General features: G+C 31.9%; 4 protein-coding genes and 1 long non-coding RNA gene across 8 annotated transcripts; 1 reads left to right on the top strand and 4 right to left on the bottom strand.

The window, feature by feature from the left end:
* The first annotated feature begins 389 nt into the window (after positions 1-389).
* On the top strand, positions 390-1,551 carry LOC116342548 (nucleoside diphosphate kinase-like). The gene is made up of 3 exons (XM_031770208.1): positions 390-469; positions 596-729; positions 928-1,551. Exons 1-3 carry the CDS (start codon positions 460-462, stop codon positions 1,246-1,248), a joined length of 465 nt encoding a protein of 154 aa, XP_031626068.1. The 5' UTR covers positions 390-459; the 3' UTR covers positions 1,249-1,551.
* Positions 1,552-2,352: 801 nt separating this feature from the next.
* Positions 2,353-3,702, bottom strand: LOC116342544 (protein rolling stone-like). The gene is made up of 5 exons (XM_031770205.1): positions 3,599-3,702; positions 3,212-3,541; positions 3,021-3,146; positions 2,761-2,938; positions 2,353-2,700 (listed from the first exon to the last, which is right to left on the bottom strand). Exons 2-5 carry the CDS (start codon positions 3,510-3,512, stop codon positions 2,496-2,498), a joined length of 810 nt encoding a protein of 269 aa, XP_031626065.1. The 5' UTR covers positions 3,513-3,541; positions 3,599-3,702; the 3' UTR covers positions 2,353-2,495.
* Positions 3,703-7,026: 3,324 nt separating this feature from the next.
* LOC116342440 (cytochrome P450 9e2-like) lies at positions 7,027-9,456 on the bottom strand. The gene is made up of 7 exons (XM_031770050.1): positions 9,196-9,456; positions 8,889-9,126; positions 8,726-8,821; positions 8,464-8,657; positions 8,271-8,395; positions 7,813-8,179; positions 7,027-7,683 (listed from the first exon to the last, which is right to left on the bottom strand). Exons 1-7 carry the CDS (start codon positions 9,375-9,377, stop codon positions 7,398-7,400), a joined length of 1,488 nt encoding a protein of 495 aa, XP_031625910.1. The 5' UTR covers positions 9,378-9,456; the 3' UTR covers positions 7,027-7,397.
* Positions 9,457-12,647: 3,191 nt separating this feature from the next.
* On the bottom strand, positions 12,648-14,450 carry LOC116342490 (nigrin b-like). 4 transcript variants are annotated; one of them, XM_031770132.1, is made up of 3 exons: positions 14,315-14,450; positions 13,938-14,065; positions 12,648-13,777 (listed from the first exon to the last, which is right to left on the bottom strand). In XM_031770132.1, the coding sequence occupies exon 3, from the start codon at positions 13,723-13,725 to the stop codon at positions 12,805-12,807; it is 921 nt and encodes a 306-aa protein (XP_031625992.1). In that variant the 5' UTR covers positions 13,726-13,777; positions 13,938-14,065; positions 14,315-14,450; the 3' UTR covers positions 12,648-12,804. The 4 variants fall into 4 exon arrangements, with proteins under 4 accessions (XP_031625992.1, XP_031625993.1, XP_031625995.1 ...); XM_031770133.1 differs by having other exon boundaries at positions 12,648-13,773; XM_031770135.1 differs by lacking the exon at positions 13,938-14,065 and having other exon boundaries at positions 12,648-13,773; positions 14,315-14,423.
* Positions 14,451-16,233: 1,783 nt separating this feature from the next.
* On the bottom strand, positions 16,234-17,104 carry LOC116342546. The gene is made up of 2 exons (XR_004201258.1): positions 16,975-17,104; positions 16,234-16,699 (listed from the first exon to the last, which is right to left on the bottom strand). It is a non-coding gene; the product is annotated as an uncharacterized LOC116342546 (long non-coding RNA).
* Positions 17,105-19,523: the final 2,419 nt, after the last annotated feature.

The following is a 19,523-nucleotide window of genomic DNA, read 5'->3' as shown; positions in this document are numbered from 1 at the left end:
GAATATCAAGAAAGTTGTACCACAAATAAAGAATAATAAGACTATTTTGATAACCAACATGACTTTTGTCAAATTCAATAATTTTGTTAATTGTTGATCGCCTTTGAAAAGTTAACTGAACTATTTGAATGCTATAGTAAAGTGAGCACACGTTATGTGTCTAATCCAAAATAACATTTGCTTTTATACACTCAATTCATAGAAAACTGTATTTATTCGAAGTGTTTTATAAAGTTTCGTGTGCCAAGAAACTGACTCACAAAAAATTCTGATAAGATAACTTGATGAGTCAGTTTTTTTGCACACAAATTTTCAAATTGACCATTTCTCCATATTTTGATATACCATTGCTTTTATTGTCATGTTGTTTTTGTCTTTTTTCCCTGAAAAAAATTAAATGTGTATTTGAGAATAGAATCGTCGTGATTTGCCAAATAGAAAACTGATTTTTTCACAAAGATGTCAAGTTGTAAGTGTTATAAATAGAATATAATTGTTAATTTCTTTAAAATTCAGAGACTCAACATATTCATAGTGCCTTTGTGATTTTGATGAAAAAAGCCAAAATTAACTCTTTTTCCGTAAATATCTATAGCAAACGTAGCTAACAAACGTGAACTTACATTAATTATCTTGAAACCTGACGCAGTACAGCGTGGATTGATTGGAAAAATTATTCAACGTTTCGAGCAAAAAGGCTTAAAATTATTGGCTTTGAAATTAATGATGGTAAGTGAATAGTTTCGAAAAAACTGTGCTGCTGTTCTTCGATTTCAAACGATTGGAATCGGAATTATTTTGCATTTAAACAAGTGTTATCTATTTGAAGAACACGTCGTTAGATTGAACGTTCTTCATAAGCTTTAAATTTCTAGCACCAATAATAATAATAATAAATCAAAATTTATTCTTATTTCAACTGATCAGGCAAATGAAGAATTATTGAAAGAACATTACATAGAACATGCCAATCGGCACTTCTTCAATCCATTGTTAAAGTTCATGAGCTCTGGCCCAGTGGTACCAATGGTTTGGGAAGGATTAAATGCTGTAAAAATTGCACCCAAGGGAAAATCCGACCCAAGCTTGTCAGCGCCAGGAACAATTCGCGGGGATCTTAGTGTCGATATTGAACGAAATCTTATCCTCGGTTCGGATTCAGTGGAAGCAGCGTTACGTGAAATCGACCTCTGGTTTAAAAAAGAAGAGATGATCAAATGGTCACAAAATTCAAATGATATTTTATAATAAATATTCAGACATTCTTATGAAGTATTCAATATTCCGATTATTTTAAGCTAGACAACTCGTTTTAGTAAATGCCGCATTGTTGATAAGTGGATATGGAATCAAAAGAAGTAGGAGTGAAATGTACTCAGTGTTGATAACAAAATTATTTGGAAATTAAGATTACCTGAACTAGTATGTTTAATTGAGGTAATCGTAAAAGTCAGTCTATGACCAAATTCTATATTTATATCTACAAGGACGTTATTTTTTTTAACAAAGTTTCGACGATTGACAAAACTAAACATATTTATTGTACTAACATCAACGGCTGTATCGATCATAAATGTTCGTATATGATGATATATTTACTCATTTTTCGGTGACTCAGTCTAATCGCCGAATACTTGTTTTGTAATTTATTTTAATTTCTATTTCAGCGGCCATAATCTATAATAATGATGACACGAAGATAAAATAAATGATATACTTAATAAAACAAAAACAACTGTTTGGGAAACAATCAACTTGTCTTTTAGAACTTTTATAAATTTACCATTTTTTACGTTGTGGATTCCAATAACTGAACGGAAATAAAAACTGGCAGTTGAACTGAATATACATCATATAATCTAAAATGTGAACAACGCTTCAAATAGCTTTACTCTGAGTTAATTAATATCGTATAGATCCAAGCTTTAATTTCACACCGGATTCACTGTTGCTTGAGAAGAATATAGTTGGGAAAAGAAATTTTACCATAGTATTAAAATGAGCATGCATATTTGGATAACACTGATAAAATGGACGAAACGGAGGGTTAATGTATATCGCTTTGAATCATGATAAGAAATTAGGAGAAAGAGCATAGTGATAAGAAAAAATCAGATTTTGAGTGCAAAAACTAAACACGTTTTTAGGCAAGGTCATTTCACTAAAATAACAAGAGCCAAACATATAGTATCATGTTTATAAGTGCTCGACCTACACGATTCTCTTCACCTTACAATATATCATTTTTCACACGCGACAAACAATATGTAGATATAATTTTTTTTAATTATGTTATCATCAATCATTATTATGTCAATGAATCCAATAGAGAAAAAGTAAAAAGCAATCATCGTCATTGTGTAATCTTATCATGTTTATGTTGATAAATGTTATTTTGTAACATTTCTAATTGAAAAAGCGATTAAATGTTGCTTCCCAATACATTCGATCAAAATATATCAATTTTTCAAGTTCATTGATGCGACAACAACCGATTACTCAACATCCTTCCTGTCTTCATATGCCAAAACGAGTTCCGTGGTAAAGAATCGTCGTTGAATGAATACCCGAAGTTTATATATCCAAAATAAAACTGTATGAATGACAATGATTAGAATAAGCACTCCGAGTACAGTAATAAGTGCTTTATCTGGCGTTTCCCAGTTCAAAGGCGGATAAATATATTTTTTGCTTTTATCCCTGAAATGTGGAGATGTGATTTATTAAATGCTTGACTTGAATTGATTACATTTTACTCACAAACCATATCCATCGCATAAGTAGTAAATGATTGAAAAAATCGTATAACACAATCCAAAGCCAATCGGCTGTATAACGTGGTACAATCTCATTGGAAATGCTATGACGAGCAAGTCCAAAAACATTATGGCAGAGTTCATTCCATGTACCAAAACGTTTGGTGTACTGAGAGGTTGATCTATAAATCGAAATAGTTCCCACATGGAATTATGTTAATTTTTTGTCATTAGTTGTGCTGCGAAAACAATTTTATCACTCACTACTATTTGGGTATAGAATAAACCAATAAAATATTGATATTACAAGAGACAGTTCTAGTGCACAATTGTGAATCGCCCAGTAGATTTTGAATGCCGTGGGGATGATTTCTTTTTTCTGAATATTTTCTGTCAGAAAGAACCAAACTATTGTTTCTCATATTTTTCACAAAGTATCGAAAAATATTATCTACCCCTATATTCGGTGTCACAGTGCCAATATGTAACTAATAACGCACCATAAATGCCAAGAATCATATTTATTAGAACACCCCAATGTGTTAAAAATATAAAATAAAATTCTATAGGCTTCATTTGACTAAATGAATAGAATGAAATGCTGAAAATGACAGTCGCAAATGTTTCAAATGACCATCGATAAATCAAATAAAGAGCACTGTTTGATTTTGATTGCCATTGCGAACAAACCAACGTGTCTGCATAATCATGATCAAATCCACAATTACTGATGTTTAGCTCTTTCTTTTTTACCATCTTAAATGTTATACAAATTCTAACCGAACCTGAAATGTACAAAAGATGATATTGAATGCTTTTTTATCATCAAAAGTGAGCCTTACTTGTACTTCGTTCGACTGTAGATTGAACACTGACTTATTTATAACCGTAAACAGATAGTACACTACAGATTGTTGAAATATTTTGTACGTAAACAACAGAAGCTATCAAATATATCTGATTACAGTTATCTCAAATTGTAATCAAATTCAATCAAACTTATTGCTGATTCATGATTAGTTGTATTTCTACACTGCCCTAATTATGGAAAAAATTGTAGTAGTTCAATAAAATATAAAAATTCACTTATAAAACAAATAAAATCAATCAAATAAGTAAATGTATTATTACTGATTTTTTTATTAAAGTTATTTTATTTTATTAAATTTTTTATTATAAAACTAATGCACTAAATGAACTTTTATAGCAAAATGTTTTCTAGTTATAAATAAATAAAAAGAATAATATTTATCGAATGTAAAGTAGAATAGAATTGATAATTTTCTTTATCTTATCTTATCCACGAAACATAACTCCATACATTGAAATAAACTGAAATAAAATCCATTGTAAGACGAACTTTTCTACTGAATATAAAATAAAAAAAGATCGTCAATACAAAAAAATGGATATAGTTTTTGGTTTGATTTTGTTGTGACCACCAGTTTCCGTAATACTTTTACCTAAATACAAATCACATGCTCAGTCATTGAAATTACTTTGCTTGAGGATGAGTTATCGTGTTAACAAACTGCGGAAAACTTAGTAGTCGTAGGGGATCGGATCACGTTCCAAACGTTGAGAATTTTGTGCTTGAAATTATTTGGAAGTGCTGTTTTTGGTCGTGCAGCACAAATCAATTTATTAACTATGTAAATTCAATAGTTCTGTAATCTGTATGCGTAATTTTTCAAACATCATGATTAATATCACTTTTGGTTGATTTCGAAAATTCAAAGAGTACCATCAATTTAAAAGCTGTTAAATTGAACCTGCATCGAATGAGCGCAGTGTCTTGGATTTATTGGGTTGATAAATTGGAGCCAAGACAAAGGTCAACAAAAGTTCAGACAAAAGAGTTGAATATATCGATTCTTTTTTTGTGAATTGTAACGTCTCAACTCGATAAGTCGATTTGTTGTTTTATTCGACAATACTTTCTTCTACAAATGTTTGTTTGATTTGACATTTTTATTTATCTAAGAAATTTTCACCACTGGATTTTTGTCATATTGCTACAGACAAATGGTAAACAAAGTAATGACAAGTGATTTATCAAGGGTTGATAGATTTTCATCTTGTTTCCATTCGATTATAAATGTTTCAATGCATACATGTGATGAAATCTAACATGAGAATCTAACTTTTTGAAGAAAATTTAATTAAAACAATCGAAATTCACACAATAACAGTTAAAAATTGAAAATTGATGTTTATTTGTCTGCTTTGCATCAATTCCTCTTTATTCAATTCTTACGATTGACAAATCGATCTATTGTACGATGTAAATGTTGGATTTCAAAAAAAATGGAACGTGATCCAATTCTAGTCATAATATTGTTTTGGTGTGAAAGTGTTGTTCGAACTGTATTCGTGTCCGACTTTCACTTTTCAAGTGTATTTGGAATCAAATTCGATTGAAAAGTGAACATGAACAATCCGTGGAAGAATATATGATGCAAATCGCTTCAGGCATTGGATGCTATTAAGTCACACAGACATTATGCGCGCACTGAAACTCATAACATTTCAACGACATTGGGTTGACAAACCACAAGAAAAAAAATTTCAACAACAAAAAAACTGGCTCATAATCATTTATGGAATGGATTATTCGAGTTTTTAAGTCCACTGAAGTTCATTTTGCATCTAGATTTTTTTTTTTTCATTTATTTGGCCTTAAGCATTTCGGTTTTTGATGCTTGATTGAATAATTCGACAACAGTCGAATTACATTGAATGCTTGAACATGAATCATAAATGAAAGTGAAAAGAAAATCAAAAGAACGAAAAAAGTGCAAATCACTTTCAATGCATTCTCATACTTTCTCTGTTACCTTATCTTGAATGTCGCCACAGCATACACTACTAGAAGAGACGAAAAAAATCAATGATTGGAAATTGAATCAATTTTTTTTCGATAGAAGTTTTCCATTAGATTTAAATCTGAAGCTTGAATGGAAAACGAAATGTTTTTCAACGGAAATTGTCTGGAGTTCATGTATTTTACATAGACATTTATATTGTTATTTGTCACACCGCAAATGTTTTGAATGATTTTTTGTCGTGTTGTGTGTGAGTATTTCCATTGAATTTAAGATGACAAAAAAAATCATGCCAAAAACTCTTTTTGCTCCAATAACATCACCGTAACACATAATTTTTTCCGTCATTTCAACGCAACCAGACAGACGCGATGAGAGCGATTCTTTTTGATTTTTTTCATTGAAAATATTCTAAGATTTCTTTCTGTGTTTTTCATCTTTTACATCATTTATTCGACGACTACTGGTAACCAAATGGCAATCGAAATACAGATGTATCCCTTTTTAACCAAACATCTTCATAGCAGTAGTAAAAAGATATGCCATGCTCAATTGAATGGAATTTTGCTTCGGTGATTTTCCCATTCACATCAAATAAATATGGCAAATGCGATCTAAATTTGCTTTTAAATACGAAATGTGCATGCAGAAAACACGCAACAACGAATATTGATTGATTCGCTCCGTAAAGAAAAATTGGCGATAGTCCTAAATGTTTAAGTAACTTATCGGTCTACGTTCCGTTTTGTATTTTGTCGACAATGCGTCTTTGCGTTTTGAATTCTGATTAAATCCTTCACATACAATATTATGTTTTTATGTTGCGTTTGCTTATGGTTGAATTCACTCGATTCACAACTTTGAATGCACCAAATGAATTAGTGTCGTAAATTTGATGAATAAAATGCTTAGTTGCTATTGTTCAAAGTTAACGATCCTTAGAAATTTCTAGTTTATGGTTTTGCAAAAACAAATGCAAACAGCACATTAGACATCATCCGAATACAGTGACTGCAAAGGGCTGAGCGGTATAAATCACATAATAAATTGAAAGTCTGCTTAAACATCATTAAGAAATTGATTGATGTTATACATGGAATCAAATAGTTAATTGCAATCACGCCAGAAACTCGTATCACACAACACCATCAAATCAATCAAAAAACATTCATAAAAGCAAGGATTTCTACAGAATCCAATCATCTTGTTTGATTACACGAACCGCTTTGGGGTGGTTAGATGTATTATTGAATGAATCGTCTGGATAGTTTCAAAACTGAATAGTCGTCGTAAGTATCTCTTCCATCCGCTATTCATTTACATTCTGAACAATGAGAACTGCGGCAAAGTTTCAATTAACATTAATAATCTGTCTGTGCTAAATGAAACAACTAAAGCTGTTAACCATAATTCAAATCGGTTATGTGAAAACAAAAGAAAAGACCAACTTTTTAACATACAATTTATTTTTTTGTAACTTGTAGACATTACAATGAATCTAATGTTTCAATTAGAAATTGAAAATTGAAAGAGTCACCATTTTCAATTTTACTAAATAAAATCAAAGTTTGCATTTCAAAGTCAAACGCGACAAACATTCAAGTTGTGTCAAACATATTATTGACTATATTAATTTATTTCAATTCATCAGCACAATTTTGTTCAGAATAAACAAGAGAACAAAACAACCGAAGGTGAGCGAAAGGGTGATTCTATTAGACTGCAACGTTATAACGATGTGTAAATAACATAATTGATCAATCAAACTTTGGTTTTGCCACTTAAACTGTGCACGTGTGACTTATGCGGTGTAAGTTTATTGGCGTGATTCAAATTGAAGTAGAATTCCATCCTTTGGATATAGTAAGAGCGACTGCGTATCAATAACAATTGGTTTGTGTTGCGGTGACAATTTAATATGCAGGTTCAAAGCGATTCGAACCAAGGCGACTTTCATTTGAAGAACGGCGAATCGCATTCCAAGGCAAATTCTCGGTCCTTCTCCGAATGTAAGGAATGTTTCTTTGTGACGATTACGTTGTTCTTCTTGGTTAAAACGTTCTGGTTTAAACTTTTCTGGATCTGTGTAGTATTTCGGATCCCTAAACATAGGTAGTAACAAAAATGATTTTATATTAGAATCTTTACCACGACACTTTAATCTCAGTGCTCGCTAATTTAACCAACGATAATGATCTATAATAGAGATATAGTCTATGTAATGCACTTACATATGAATTCCTAAGATTGGAATAGTTATACTGGTTCCAGGTTGAATGGTTGTTGGTTTCTGTTGATTCGCAATTTTCGGCAGAGTATAAGGTTTATTACATAATTTTGCCAAGTATAAAGCTGGAGGATGAAGTCTTGTTGCTTCATAAATGATACTTTCAAGATAAGTCATTTCTTGCAGTGCATCATAGGTGATTTTTCCATCATATTTGGTAATTGTTCTAAGAATTTCTTCATATAATATTGTTTGACACTGCGGATTTTGAGCCAGCTCATATAAAACAAATGATAATGCAATTGCTGACGTTTCTGTACCATCCATGAAAAACGATAGTGAATGACCCGCTAAAAATGTTTCGTCAAAATCTAAGGGAAAATCAATCGGCATTTATCAAGAATTTCATTGGATTGCGACAAAAAAAAATGTCATTGAGTTCATAAGTTAAGACACTCTTACTGTGTTTTTCTTGAATTTGAAGCAATGTTTGGAACAAGTCATTACTTTGATAATCCTTTGACCGTGAATTTTTATTTATACGAACAAGATTCCGAAACCAGGTATCCATTGCTGGCGGAACAAATCTAGAAAAATCATCAATATTCCGATCGATAAAATTTTTTTTTTATGAAAATGTATTAAAACAACTCACGGCACTGGTATGAGTTCAAATGCCCATTTTGGCAAAAATGGAATTGCCAAAAACTTCAAACCAACTAAAAACGACGGTGCAAATAAATCTTTGCCAACTTTTAAAAATTCACTTTGCTCATCTTTTTCAAAACAACCCGGATCAATGCTGAATGCAGTCTTTATTACATTCTCCGTCGTAAATCGGGTTGATAGCTACAAACAAATATGCGAAAAGAGTCAATTCGAAATGCAATATATTTTTCACTTGAATTGTATTTTACATCTTTTGCATTGAAATTCGTATTGGTTGGATACGATTTAATAAATTTAATAAAATCATCAGCAACTTCGTTCATCACTGGCAGTATGTTTTTCAACTATATTTTTTCAATAGAGAAAATGAGTTAAAATTAGTTTTCATAAATTTAGCTGCGTAACATTTACTCTGTTTTGTGAAAACATTGGAGAAATTGATTTACGACCCTCTTTCCAATCATCGTCTTCCGAAAAGAATGGATTTGTCGCTGTTAATGGATCGAATCGCTTACTAATGTTAGCATCATTGTTTCGAAAACTATTGAAATTGGTTGTTGTGACATCTTTAATAAGTTCAGGATCACGTAGCAAAACCGCCGGCTTCATCATTTTATAATAGCCAACATAGGGTACGTTTGGAAAATTTCTGACAAATAGTAGAAAAATATTCACGTTGTATTCTTTTTCCCATTGCTTATTCTTATTTGAAACTCACTTGTACCAATTTTCAGCCACAATACCGAAATGTTCAGAAAAATTTAATGTGCTCCCAACATTACCAAAAATATAGGTTGGATCCGGTCCAGGTACATTGTTTCGCTTCCAGTGCGAATAGTTCCATTTTAACCAAACATAAAATAAAGTAATGGCACCCAACAAAAGCAAAATAAAAAACATTTTACTTTGAATTTATTGCTTGCGATGCGCTCACGTTGTTCAAAGGTTGAAGTCGACTTTTTAACTAATAGTAGTCGCTCTTTTTCGTCGTGATTGTCTATCACACAACGCGACAAAAAAATAAATTGAAAAAAAGTGAGAGCATGATATCTTTCTCAATTGATAACGATTGTAGAGAATTAAAATGACCTTGTTGGTAACCGTGTGTAAAAATATTTGCTGACTAGCCGAGTAAGACGTTTTGACCGTCTCTATATGTGACTGTTTCGAACGAAATAAGATGATTATAGTCGATATTATCGATAATAGTCAACTTTGCATTAAGACAATGATGATTTGAAAAATTTCTATGAAAACCTATCAAGTTAGCCATCTATATTCGAATTAATTCATTTACGCTTGACTGACTTCAAATTATTTTTTTGCACTCGGGTTTACAAAGAAAGATTCAAATGTTCATATCATACAGATATCAGTTATTTTGTACTGCACTGTATTTTCTCTATACTTAATTGCGCATCTCAATAGCCCACCACAAAATTGATCATTAACCACATCTGTTTGTATGAAAAATAAGGTGTCAGAATGACATTCACAATATATACAACAACAATATGCATCTCTATAAATATATCGTTTGTTGACATTTGAACTACTAAAATTGAATGAACTGTCTCAAAAACCGTACTAAACATTCTTAAACTATTTAAAAAATTATAATGTATTACTGAATCGAAAGTCGAAAAAACCAATTGCCATAATCAGGGCTCGGACAGTTATGCACAAACAAACAATGAAATATGCACGGAAATATGCAAAATAAAATGACAAAATATCTAGCAAAATATGCAAAAAAATCCACAAAATCGCTCGAATATACAAAAAAAATATTTTTGGTATATTGAAATTTTAGTTCCATTCAAATTTTTCTCATTTTCAATGGTGGTAATTGCAAGCTAAAACAAAATTTTGTTTTAAATGTTCAAATTTATGAAACAGATTCTGAAAGACACACACAGTTTGATTTGAACCGCTTAGAACAAAAGTAAATAATGGTAGAAAGTTAAAAAAAAATCTCAATCATAAAGTTCTGTGAAAATAATACTCAATCAAGAAAAAATTAAAAATTAAAGTCGATCAAAAAATGAGTAAAAATAATACTCAATCAAGGGAAAAAGTGAAAATAAAAGTCGATCATAAAATGAGTGAGAATACGTAAAAGGCAAACACAATTTATGATCGATTTTTATTTTCACTTTTTTTCTTGATCGAGTATTATTTTCATAGCACTTTATGATTGAAATTTTTTTTAACTTTCTACCATTATTTACTTTTATTCTAAGCGGTTCATTTGTGTATTATATTCATTTTTATCGTTCTCTTGTTTATAGTAAAATTATTTTTTCATACTGGTATGTTCCATTTTATGTTTCAATTTCTTGGAAATATTGAAAATATACATGAAAAAATCTAAAAAATGCTCGATAAACCGAAATTTGCAAAATATGCATGCAACATGCACGTGCAAAACTTTCCGAGCCCTGGTCATAATTCATTATTACAAAAACTTTTTCAATACCTCCTGAAGCTGTATACAACTTCAATTATTTAAGAAACTTTTATACAAAATGCAATTATTTCGTTTAATTCAAATTTCATTTTAATGATGATGCAATTATCCGAATCAATTTATTTGGTTTGTTTCATAGCTTGTGTTTACTTGTTATAGGGGTGTAAATTATTATCGTGATTCAAATTGAATTAAAAATCCATCCGTTGGATACGATATCATTGTCTGTGGATTGATTGGTTTATGCTGTGGGGATATTTTGATTGTGAAATTCAAAGCGATGTAAACCAATTCCAGTTTGGACTGTGCTATTGTGTATCACATTCCAAGACAGACTCTTGGCCTCTCTCGTGACGATTATGTTCTCTATCAGTAAATCGCTATGGCCTAAATTCGTTTGGATTTGGATAATATTTCGGATTCCTGCGAAAAAGATTGTTTCCACATAAAAAACTTGATATTAAATCAAGTTCAAAGATTTGTAAAAAAGTATACTCACATTTGAGCTGCCAGTATGGGAATGGCAATAGTGGTACCCGCATCAATTGAAATCGGTTCGGTTTGTTCAGTAGTTTTCGGCCAAAGATATGCTTTTGTGCATACTTTTCGAACCCAAAGTGCTGGCGAATGTATTCGTGTAGCTTCAAATATTATTCCATCGAGATAGATCATGTCCTGTGTGCAACATTCGAGTGTTATACTCCCATTGTATTTGGCGATTGTGCTCTCAATTTCTTTGTAAAGTTTCTTTTGACAATTTGGATTTTGAGCCAACTCATACAAAGCATATGATAATGCGGCTGCTGAAGTTTCCGTTCCATTTAAATACAATGAAATCGCATGACCCGCCAAAAATGTTTCATCAAAGTCTGAAAATTTCTTTTCAAAGGAATTGAACGTTCATTCTTTTTTTAAGGAAGCAAATATGTTTGTCACTGTGTTTCTTTTGTATTTGAAGCTGTGATTGGGAAAGGTCGTTGCTTTGAAATTCTTTTGAACGAAATGTTTTGTTTATGCGCACCAAATCTTAAAACCTACGATCCATTGACGGAGGAACAATACTAAAAGAATGTCAACATCTGAGTGGAAAAAAATGAGCTTAAAAGAGACGAGGTCGCTCAAGGTATAGGAATAAATTCGAATGCATATTTTGGCAAAAATGGGACCACGAAAATAAAAATGTTGTATGGGAGATACACTTAATTTGTATTGAAATTTATTCAAACTTTCGATATATTATTTTTTGCAGAAAAAACATTCTGTGCAAAGTTTCATGTCATTACAATATCAGACAGACAATAGCATCAAACTTCATGGGGCGGAAATGAATGAGACGAAATTTTCTCTCTCATGGGCGCAGCCATATTGAAAATTTTGTATGCGCTTATATGTAAAATTGGTGGCGCCACTGGTATATTTGATGGAAAAAGAAGAACATGTTTGAGTCTCACTCGTTTATATGTAAATTACATAGGCATTTCCAGGCCATGTCAAACTTCAATACACAATTCCAATTTTTTGTTAATTTTTCATGAAAAAAGTGTCGAAATTATTTATTTTGCAAAATTAACGCCAGATTAGTGCCAAAAAACCCCCGGTGGACCATTTTTCATTGAATTTTTAAAGTGCTCATTCATCAAAATTAGATTTTTTTTTAAACCACCTGAAAGCGCGCATCACCAAAAATAATTTTTTTCTAATTCGTTGTTATAGTCATGTTTTTATTACCGCATGAAATACCATCAATTCGTTTTTAATTCTAACAGTGTTTTTAATTTTCAAGTATTAGCTAATTAAATTTAAAAAAAAAAAATTTCTTTTCATACATTGTAACAACAGTTTTGTTATAAAAAATTTTTAAAAAAGAATACTAATCGCAAGAGCTTTTGGCCAATACTGATTATTTATAAGAACATTTTGGCTCATTTCATTAGGTGGGCATATAGCCGAGTCTGCAAAGTTGCCAAGATTGCTATCAAATATGCGAGGGCGCAAAGGTGGTTTACACATCAAGGCCACTGCCAAAATTTGATGCAAATTCATTCTGACACAATCACCAACATCTTCATATAGTCGTAAGAGCAAAGATGCTGTGGAATGGGGATTGTTTTGAAGGTTATTCGCATATTCGCTAAGGCTATCCCAACTATGAACTAGGCTTGCTCCGTCTAATCCCACTACATACGAATAATAGTTATCGCTTATTTCGTTGGATATACGGCTGAATCTTACGCTTTCCGAAATGGATACTATAAGAATCATCACCCCCCGCGCCATTGCCGGGATATCCGAATTACCGTTGCCATAACGATATAAGCTTTCGACGGCATTGTTTATTACATTTGGGTTGATTGTAACATCTTCCAAACGTCGTCCAGCTACCCTTTCTAAACTATCGTAGTTGGAACCGAAGAGGGTAAAATTAGTGGTGGTGATGTTTTTGTTGGGTATATTCAGAGTTACATTAGAATGGCCTGGAAATCTATGAAAATCATCGTGCAACACGAAACCAACGATATATAGATTACTGTTTTGCATAACGAGTTGTACTCTGTTATTCCTGGAACTTTCAAGATTTATGATTGTTAAGGTATCGCTTCCAGAGGTTGAATTCAAAATTCGTACGCCATTAATATGCTCAGCTACTCTGCTCACCAGTTCTCTCAATTTAACAATAGAGCTACGATACTCGTCCTCATCTCCAAATTTGAAATCGACATCTCCAGCGTACAACAAGTTGAACAACAACGTTATCGTTATTACAGTAAGTAACCTCATTTTTTTTAAAGTTGGCGTTTTCTTATTTATTAAAACTGGATATTGAGTCTTGCTGGTTGAAAAAAATAGTAGTTAATAAGGTTGGTTTAATAATTTATAAATTGAACGCACAGACGCTCAACACTATAATTAGGTAAATCTCGAACATAAAAGGTATAAAACTTTAGTTCAAAATCTGATCACAAAATTTGTAAGAGCTGTAAAAATCTTACTTGCTGCTTGACAAAAGCCTCTACTATTTATTCGCAAGTTAGAAACACAGAGTTATTTTTTAGACATTGTTTGTCGATTTCATAATAATTATTACATTGACATCGTGATTGCAATAGTAACAGTGGGCCTAATTATTCAATAAATAATTTAAAATTTAATTTAATTTTTTGTAGAAAAAGTTTGAATTGTGAATAAAATATTAAAAAAACATGTAACTAATCTCTTGAATATTGCAAAACTATGCATCTCTACACTCAACAATTTCGTCAATTTTTATTTTGATTTCAAATGTGTCAGAGAAATAAATAAAAACCTAAATTTATTTTATGGTAAGTAATAAGTATAAAGTGAATAAATACAAGAAGGATTAACTTACTATACAGAATATAAGATTGCTTAAAAGTTGAAAGATTTACAAATGTTCAACGTTGTGTTCTATTGAGAAGATGAACTAAGTAAAATTTCCTCCAAATCACATATTTATACAAAATTTCTATCAACAGCGTGTTGGAAACTAAGGTACCAAAATACATTGTTTATGGGAAAAAACCTTGTGTAAACATTTCGTTTCTACAATCTACACGTGTGACATTAATTTTTATTTGAATTAATAAGCACTTGTTGTAACTGGAATTACATTTATCTCTATGGAGATACTCCTTCTGAACTAAAATAGTCGAATGTTGCTGCGCGTGCAAAGGAAATATTATTATTTTAGTGTTGATCAAACAGAAGGAGTCTGTTATAATAAGCAAACATGAACATTTTTCCTGTAAAACAACGCACTCCACACGTCTCTACATTATCCATAGCAACTTGAAATTCTTAGATGTTTTTGTTTTGAAGATAAGGTCACCACTTGTGAAGAAGGCGTGTGTTATTACAAAGAACCTTCAATAATAGTCTATTTGTATAGTCGTATGTAAATTCTGGCATTTTCTAGCGTACGTTTTATCGATGGAAAATTACCGAATGATTCATGAGTGTGATAATAATTGAAAATAGTGACCACTTTTAACGATAAATAAAGTTTTCACTTTTCTAAACGAAAAACATTAAATTTTTTAAACGAAATAAGTTTTCAATAAATCAGGCTGGATTTTTGAATCCACCTGGTTGACAATACATAATATTGCCACGTTTTGGTCATCGATGACAAAAAGAATTTTTTTATATCAACATTATCTTGCCATGTACAAGCGAATAACGAGTGCGAGACATGGCTTATTTTTGAAAATCTAACAAGACTGAACGAGCGGTCGTGCGATCGAAGGTCTTGTGTTCTATTTTTAGCCCTCCCTCTCCCATTCTTAATTTTATTCAATTGAATTAGGCTTGGATTCGGAAAAAATGGGAGAGGGACTGCTTAAAATGGAACAGGTTGGGTTGTTTCAAGTGTCGTAATTTCTGAATGAATGGGTTTGGCTCAAATTTCGTCGGTAGTCCTTTAAGGCATGGTTCTTTCTGAAATTTGTGTAACATTTGTTATTTTTGTGTTACTTTTGGTTAATTTGTGTAACATATGTCATTTTTGAGTTCTAAATGATTTCTCCCTGTATAATATTTTGTTTGAAAGTGTACCTGGGTAATTTTTTCAGAAATCTGACCTCTTTTTTTGGCTATACTCATAATTTTGTTCTGGGTAGCAATTTTCCAAATCCAACATTCTATGTTACGTTTCTTGGTCTTAAAAAGTCTAGGGGCTTCTATCTTCAAATGTATACGATTTATACTGTGAATAGTGAACTATATTGCAAAATCATCTGTAATACGCGCAAATAAATCTGCATAACTGCATATATTTGGTGTATATTTCGTGTATGTTTCGTCTATGGCATGTTTTTTCATTCTCTTTTGTGCGGATCTTCTTCGATTCTGCAGTTTAAAATACACCTTATTGACTGGTATAGGCGAGAAATTTTAATCGTATATATGATGAATAGGACGTGAATATTGTGTATAAATTTGTATGAACGAATGATGAAAGCCCATATTTCATACTACCTTTACCTAACCTAAGCAGGCGGGGGCACCAATACTGAAAATTTCCAATTAAGTGTAGGATCATTTTCTGTACACTGTACAGCCTTGGACATAAGTGTAGGTCAAATGACTCTACGCTTAATTGGAAAATTATATTATTGGCAGCCCCTCCTCTCGAGGTAGGAGGGTGGTACGGACAAATAACCAAATTTCATAATTTCATTCGATTTTAATGTTATATTTGCTTTCTCGGCAATCAATTTGAATATGAAATATTGGTTCTAAGAATAGTTTGTCAAATAAATTATCAAATTATTTTATGATCAAAACATTTTTTTATTAAACTTTGTAGACAACATGATTTAAAATGTACATAATTCAGATAATTTAAAATGATTTTTAGGAAATTTATCATCAGTCATGCTTTAAACTAGTATCCAATCCCTGTTATCCAATGTACACCGCCAACGCTTATTGTAACGTGAGCTCTTAACAAAAATGCGTTCGCGATAATTTTGCTTCGTACTTCATTTTCTTTATAATTAAACTGGACACATCCAGGATCACCATTATCAGGTTTAAATATGTAATTCGTCGTACCCCAGTCATCTTTGTCGATAATTCCAATAAATCTTCCAGTATGAACACCATTGGGCATATGCCCTGGGCAGACTAAAGATGGATTTGAAGCAACTATGTGAACAATTGAAATTGAAGTGACGCAAAGCCATAACGTGATTTTCAAGCTCATTCTTGACATTTTCCTTGTCACCGTTTACTGAAAAAAACAATAAAAGCTAAATTTATTTTATGCTAAGCAGTGATGAGCACATTAGCTGGCCAATTTTCCATCACTGTGTACACCGGCTAACGAATGCGTAAGCCAGCACTAACACACGTCAGGAGAATTGGACGTTATCACACGCATACTATCATACACAGTCACACAGACAGTGTAGACGCTGGCTAACGCAAAACCATCACTGATGCTAAGTAATAAGTATACTGAAAACATCAGATAAAGTGAAAAAAATATAAGAAGATTCAACTTACTGTACAGAATATAGGATTAAGCGAATTGAAAGATTTGCAAATGTTCAACGTTGTGTTCTATTGAGAAGATGAACTAAGTAAAATTTCCTCCAAATCACATATTTATACAAATTTTCGATCAACAGCGTGTTGGAAACTAAAACACCAAAATACATTGTTTAGAGGAAAAAAACTTGTGTAAACATTTCGTTTCTACACGTGTGACATTAATTTTTATTTGAATTAATAAGCGCTTGTTGTAACTGGAATTTCATTTATCTCTATGGAGATGTATAGATCACGCATGTCGTGGTTAGGAATTTACTAACTAAACATTTTTATATTGGTGAATCAACCTTATATTCAAAAAAAAATATCCAAGAAAAACATCCAAAAATTTCAAGTTGCTATGGATAATGTATGGTGAAGTCAGGTGAAGTGCGTTGTTTTGAAAGAAAAATGTTCATATTTGATTATTAAAATATACTCCTTCTGCACTAAAATAGTCAAATGTTGCTGCGCGTGCAAAGAAAATATTATTATTTTAGTGTTGATCAAACAGAAGGAGTCTGTTATAATAAGCAAACATGAATATTTTTCCTGTAAAACAACGCACTCCACACGTCTCTACATTATCCATACTATGTTGCTGGAAGTGAAAGCAAGAGATAAGATGCGACGTGCTGTTTTTGCTCTCAGTCTCTCATATATTCTCCTTCATTTCGTATGTTCGCTGGTATATATTTTTGACTGACTCCTCAAAGAACAACGCACCTTGTAAATAATAAGAAATTTTACCAATTCACACATTTTTTTCACTGTTATTTTATCATAATAATAAAATACATATAAAAACTCACAATAATAAATTAGAATTTCAAAAACTCAAACACGGTTCATATCAACAAACATTAATGTCACATTTCATGAAATGTCAAAACACTAATAACAGTGTTGCCAAAAGTACTGTAAATGTGATGGCGCCACCAGTACTAAAATACTACACTGCGCTAGGACGGATATACGAAAACAAGATGGAACAGTGTGTACATAATGATTTCAAACTCTTTTCGGTTTATTAATGCAAAAACAAAGCGTTCAAAACAATAAGACCTTGTTCTTAGGTCTGATTGTTTAAATCAGGATTCAAAAAAATATATTATATTTGAAAAAAACATACACAGTGAGCGTCGGCTGATATTTTCTTACTGTGTAGGTTTTTTTCAAACATAATATATTTTTTTTGTATCCTGATTTAAACAATCAGAAAAAATTAAGTCAAGTAAAATCAATTCCAAGATTTATTTTTATTGCTGTTTTCATTTAAAAAAAATCATCAACATAACAGAAGTACAGCGGATAAAATAAATCGAAGTACGAGCGTACATAGCGCTTCATATAGAACGCTTCTTTCACATAGACACGCGTCTTCCATGCGTCGAGCGTATCGCACTAGCACTGCTAGCCAGCAAATGCTGCCTAGCACATTACTCGAAGTAAGTCTTAGTGTCAATAGCAATTAACGAATCACTGAAAATGAAAGCGAATTAAATATACGGATGGAAATTTGCCCAACATTTTAAATGGATGTTTATTTATTCTATTATCTACTACAAAAGTAGAAGGCGAAGAAAAAATGTGTTAAAATAATGTAACGAAATGGTCTTTATACGGCTCGACTTTCGTTACATTTTTTGATCAGAAAAGATTTATAAGACTATGAATCAGATTTGCGTTTTGCACACTGCCAGTGCGCGTACATAGTAGACTAAGTCTACTAGACTTCGCACTCTCAAACTGTGTGGGGCGCACACAATGCTTTTATTTTCAATCTGCACACACATTTACATAGAAGTTTGACAGGAGTCGAAAAATTCAAAACTGATATTTGAAATGACAAATTTTTATGTAAATGTGTGTGCAGATTGAAAATACAAGCATTGTGTGCGTCGCACAAAGTTTGTGAGTTCGATGTCCAACCAGAGAAAATAAAAAACAATAGAGAATCGCATAAGTACTACAAAGTGGACGTTTGATTTACGTTTTGGATGAGGTGTATGTGTTTGAAATTCTGAAGCATGTTTCATCTGCAAATTGAATCAATTTCGAAGCAACATGTAAAATACAAGGTTTCTCATTCACCTTTATCCAAAAATTCAGAACGAAAAAAATGTTAAATCAACTTTGTTAGATTTGGCTTCTGAAAATTGGCCAAAAAGGTGAATGAGAAAAATATCAATTCTAACCTAAGGTATTTTTGCCTGCTGATTCCGAATTTCGGAGTTTCAGGTTAAAAATATCATATCTTGGGGGTTTTGACCCTCCGACCCCCTTAAGGGGTGGGGGGACTTGGAGGCTAATTCTTAGCTACTTACATTCAGCCGATATAAAATGTGAATTTTGGACGTGAAGCCAAAAATGATTTTCAATGAAGTACTTTATGGCTACGATTAAATGTTTATTACTCGTAAAGCCGCCTTTTTATTTGCAATGATTAGAATCAATTTTTTACGGAGGCCATAATGTATGACAAAAATCAATTTCATGGTGGCCAAAATACCGCCGATCAG

This window comes from Contarinia nasturtii, unplaced genomic scaffold, assembly GCF_009176525.2.
Source record: "Contarinia nasturtii isolate CC-2019 unplaced genomic scaffold, AAFC_CNas_1.1 Cnas_scaffold_864, whole genome shotgun sequence".
NCBI classification, from domain to species: Eukaryota; Metazoa; Arthropoda; class Insecta; order Diptera; family Cecidomyiidae; genus Contarinia; species Contarinia nasturtii.
This window is presented reverse-complemented; position numbering and strand designations above follow the sequence as displayed.

What these genes read in the sequence shown, in the direction of transcription:
- LOC116342548 (XM_031770208.1), top strand. An exon ending in TGGCTTTGAAATTAATGATG is followed by an intron (nt 730 to 927) that starts GTAAGTGAATAG and finishes TCAACTGATCAG; the next exon opens with GCAAATGAAGAATTATTGAA.
- LOC116342544 (XM_031770205.1), bottom strand. Translation starts at nt 3,512, where the DNA reads ATGGTAAAAAAGAAAGAGCTAAACATCAGTAATTGTGGATTTGATCAT. An exon ending in CTGTGACACCGAATATAGGG is followed by an intron (nt 3,147 to 3,211) that starts GTAGATAATATT and finishes TCTTTCTGACAG; the next exon opens with AAAATATTCAGAAAAAAGAA. An exon ending in TTATGCGATGGATATGGTTT is followed by an intron (nt 2,701 to 2,760) that starts GTGAGTAAAATG and finishes TCCACATTTCAG; the next exon opens with GGATAAAAGCAAAAAATATA.
- LOC116342440 (XM_031770050.1), bottom strand. Translation starts at nt 9,377, where the DNA reads ATGTTTTTTATTTTGCTTTTGTTGGGTGCCATTACTTTATTTTATGTT. An exon ending in CAATGTTTTCACAAAACAGA is followed by an intron (nt 8,822 to 8,888) that starts GTAAATGTTACG and finishes GAAAAAATATAG; the next exon opens with TTGAAAAACATACTGCCAGT. An exon ending in TCAAATTCAAGAAAAACACA is followed by an intron (nt 8,180 to 8,270) that starts GTAAGAGTGTCT and finishes ATTTTCCCTTAG; the next exon opens with ATTTTGACGAAACATTTTTA.
- LOC116342490 (XM_031770132.1), bottom strand. Translation starts at nt 13,725, where the DNA reads ATGAGGTTACTTACTGTAATAACGATAACGTTGTTGTTCAACTTGTTG.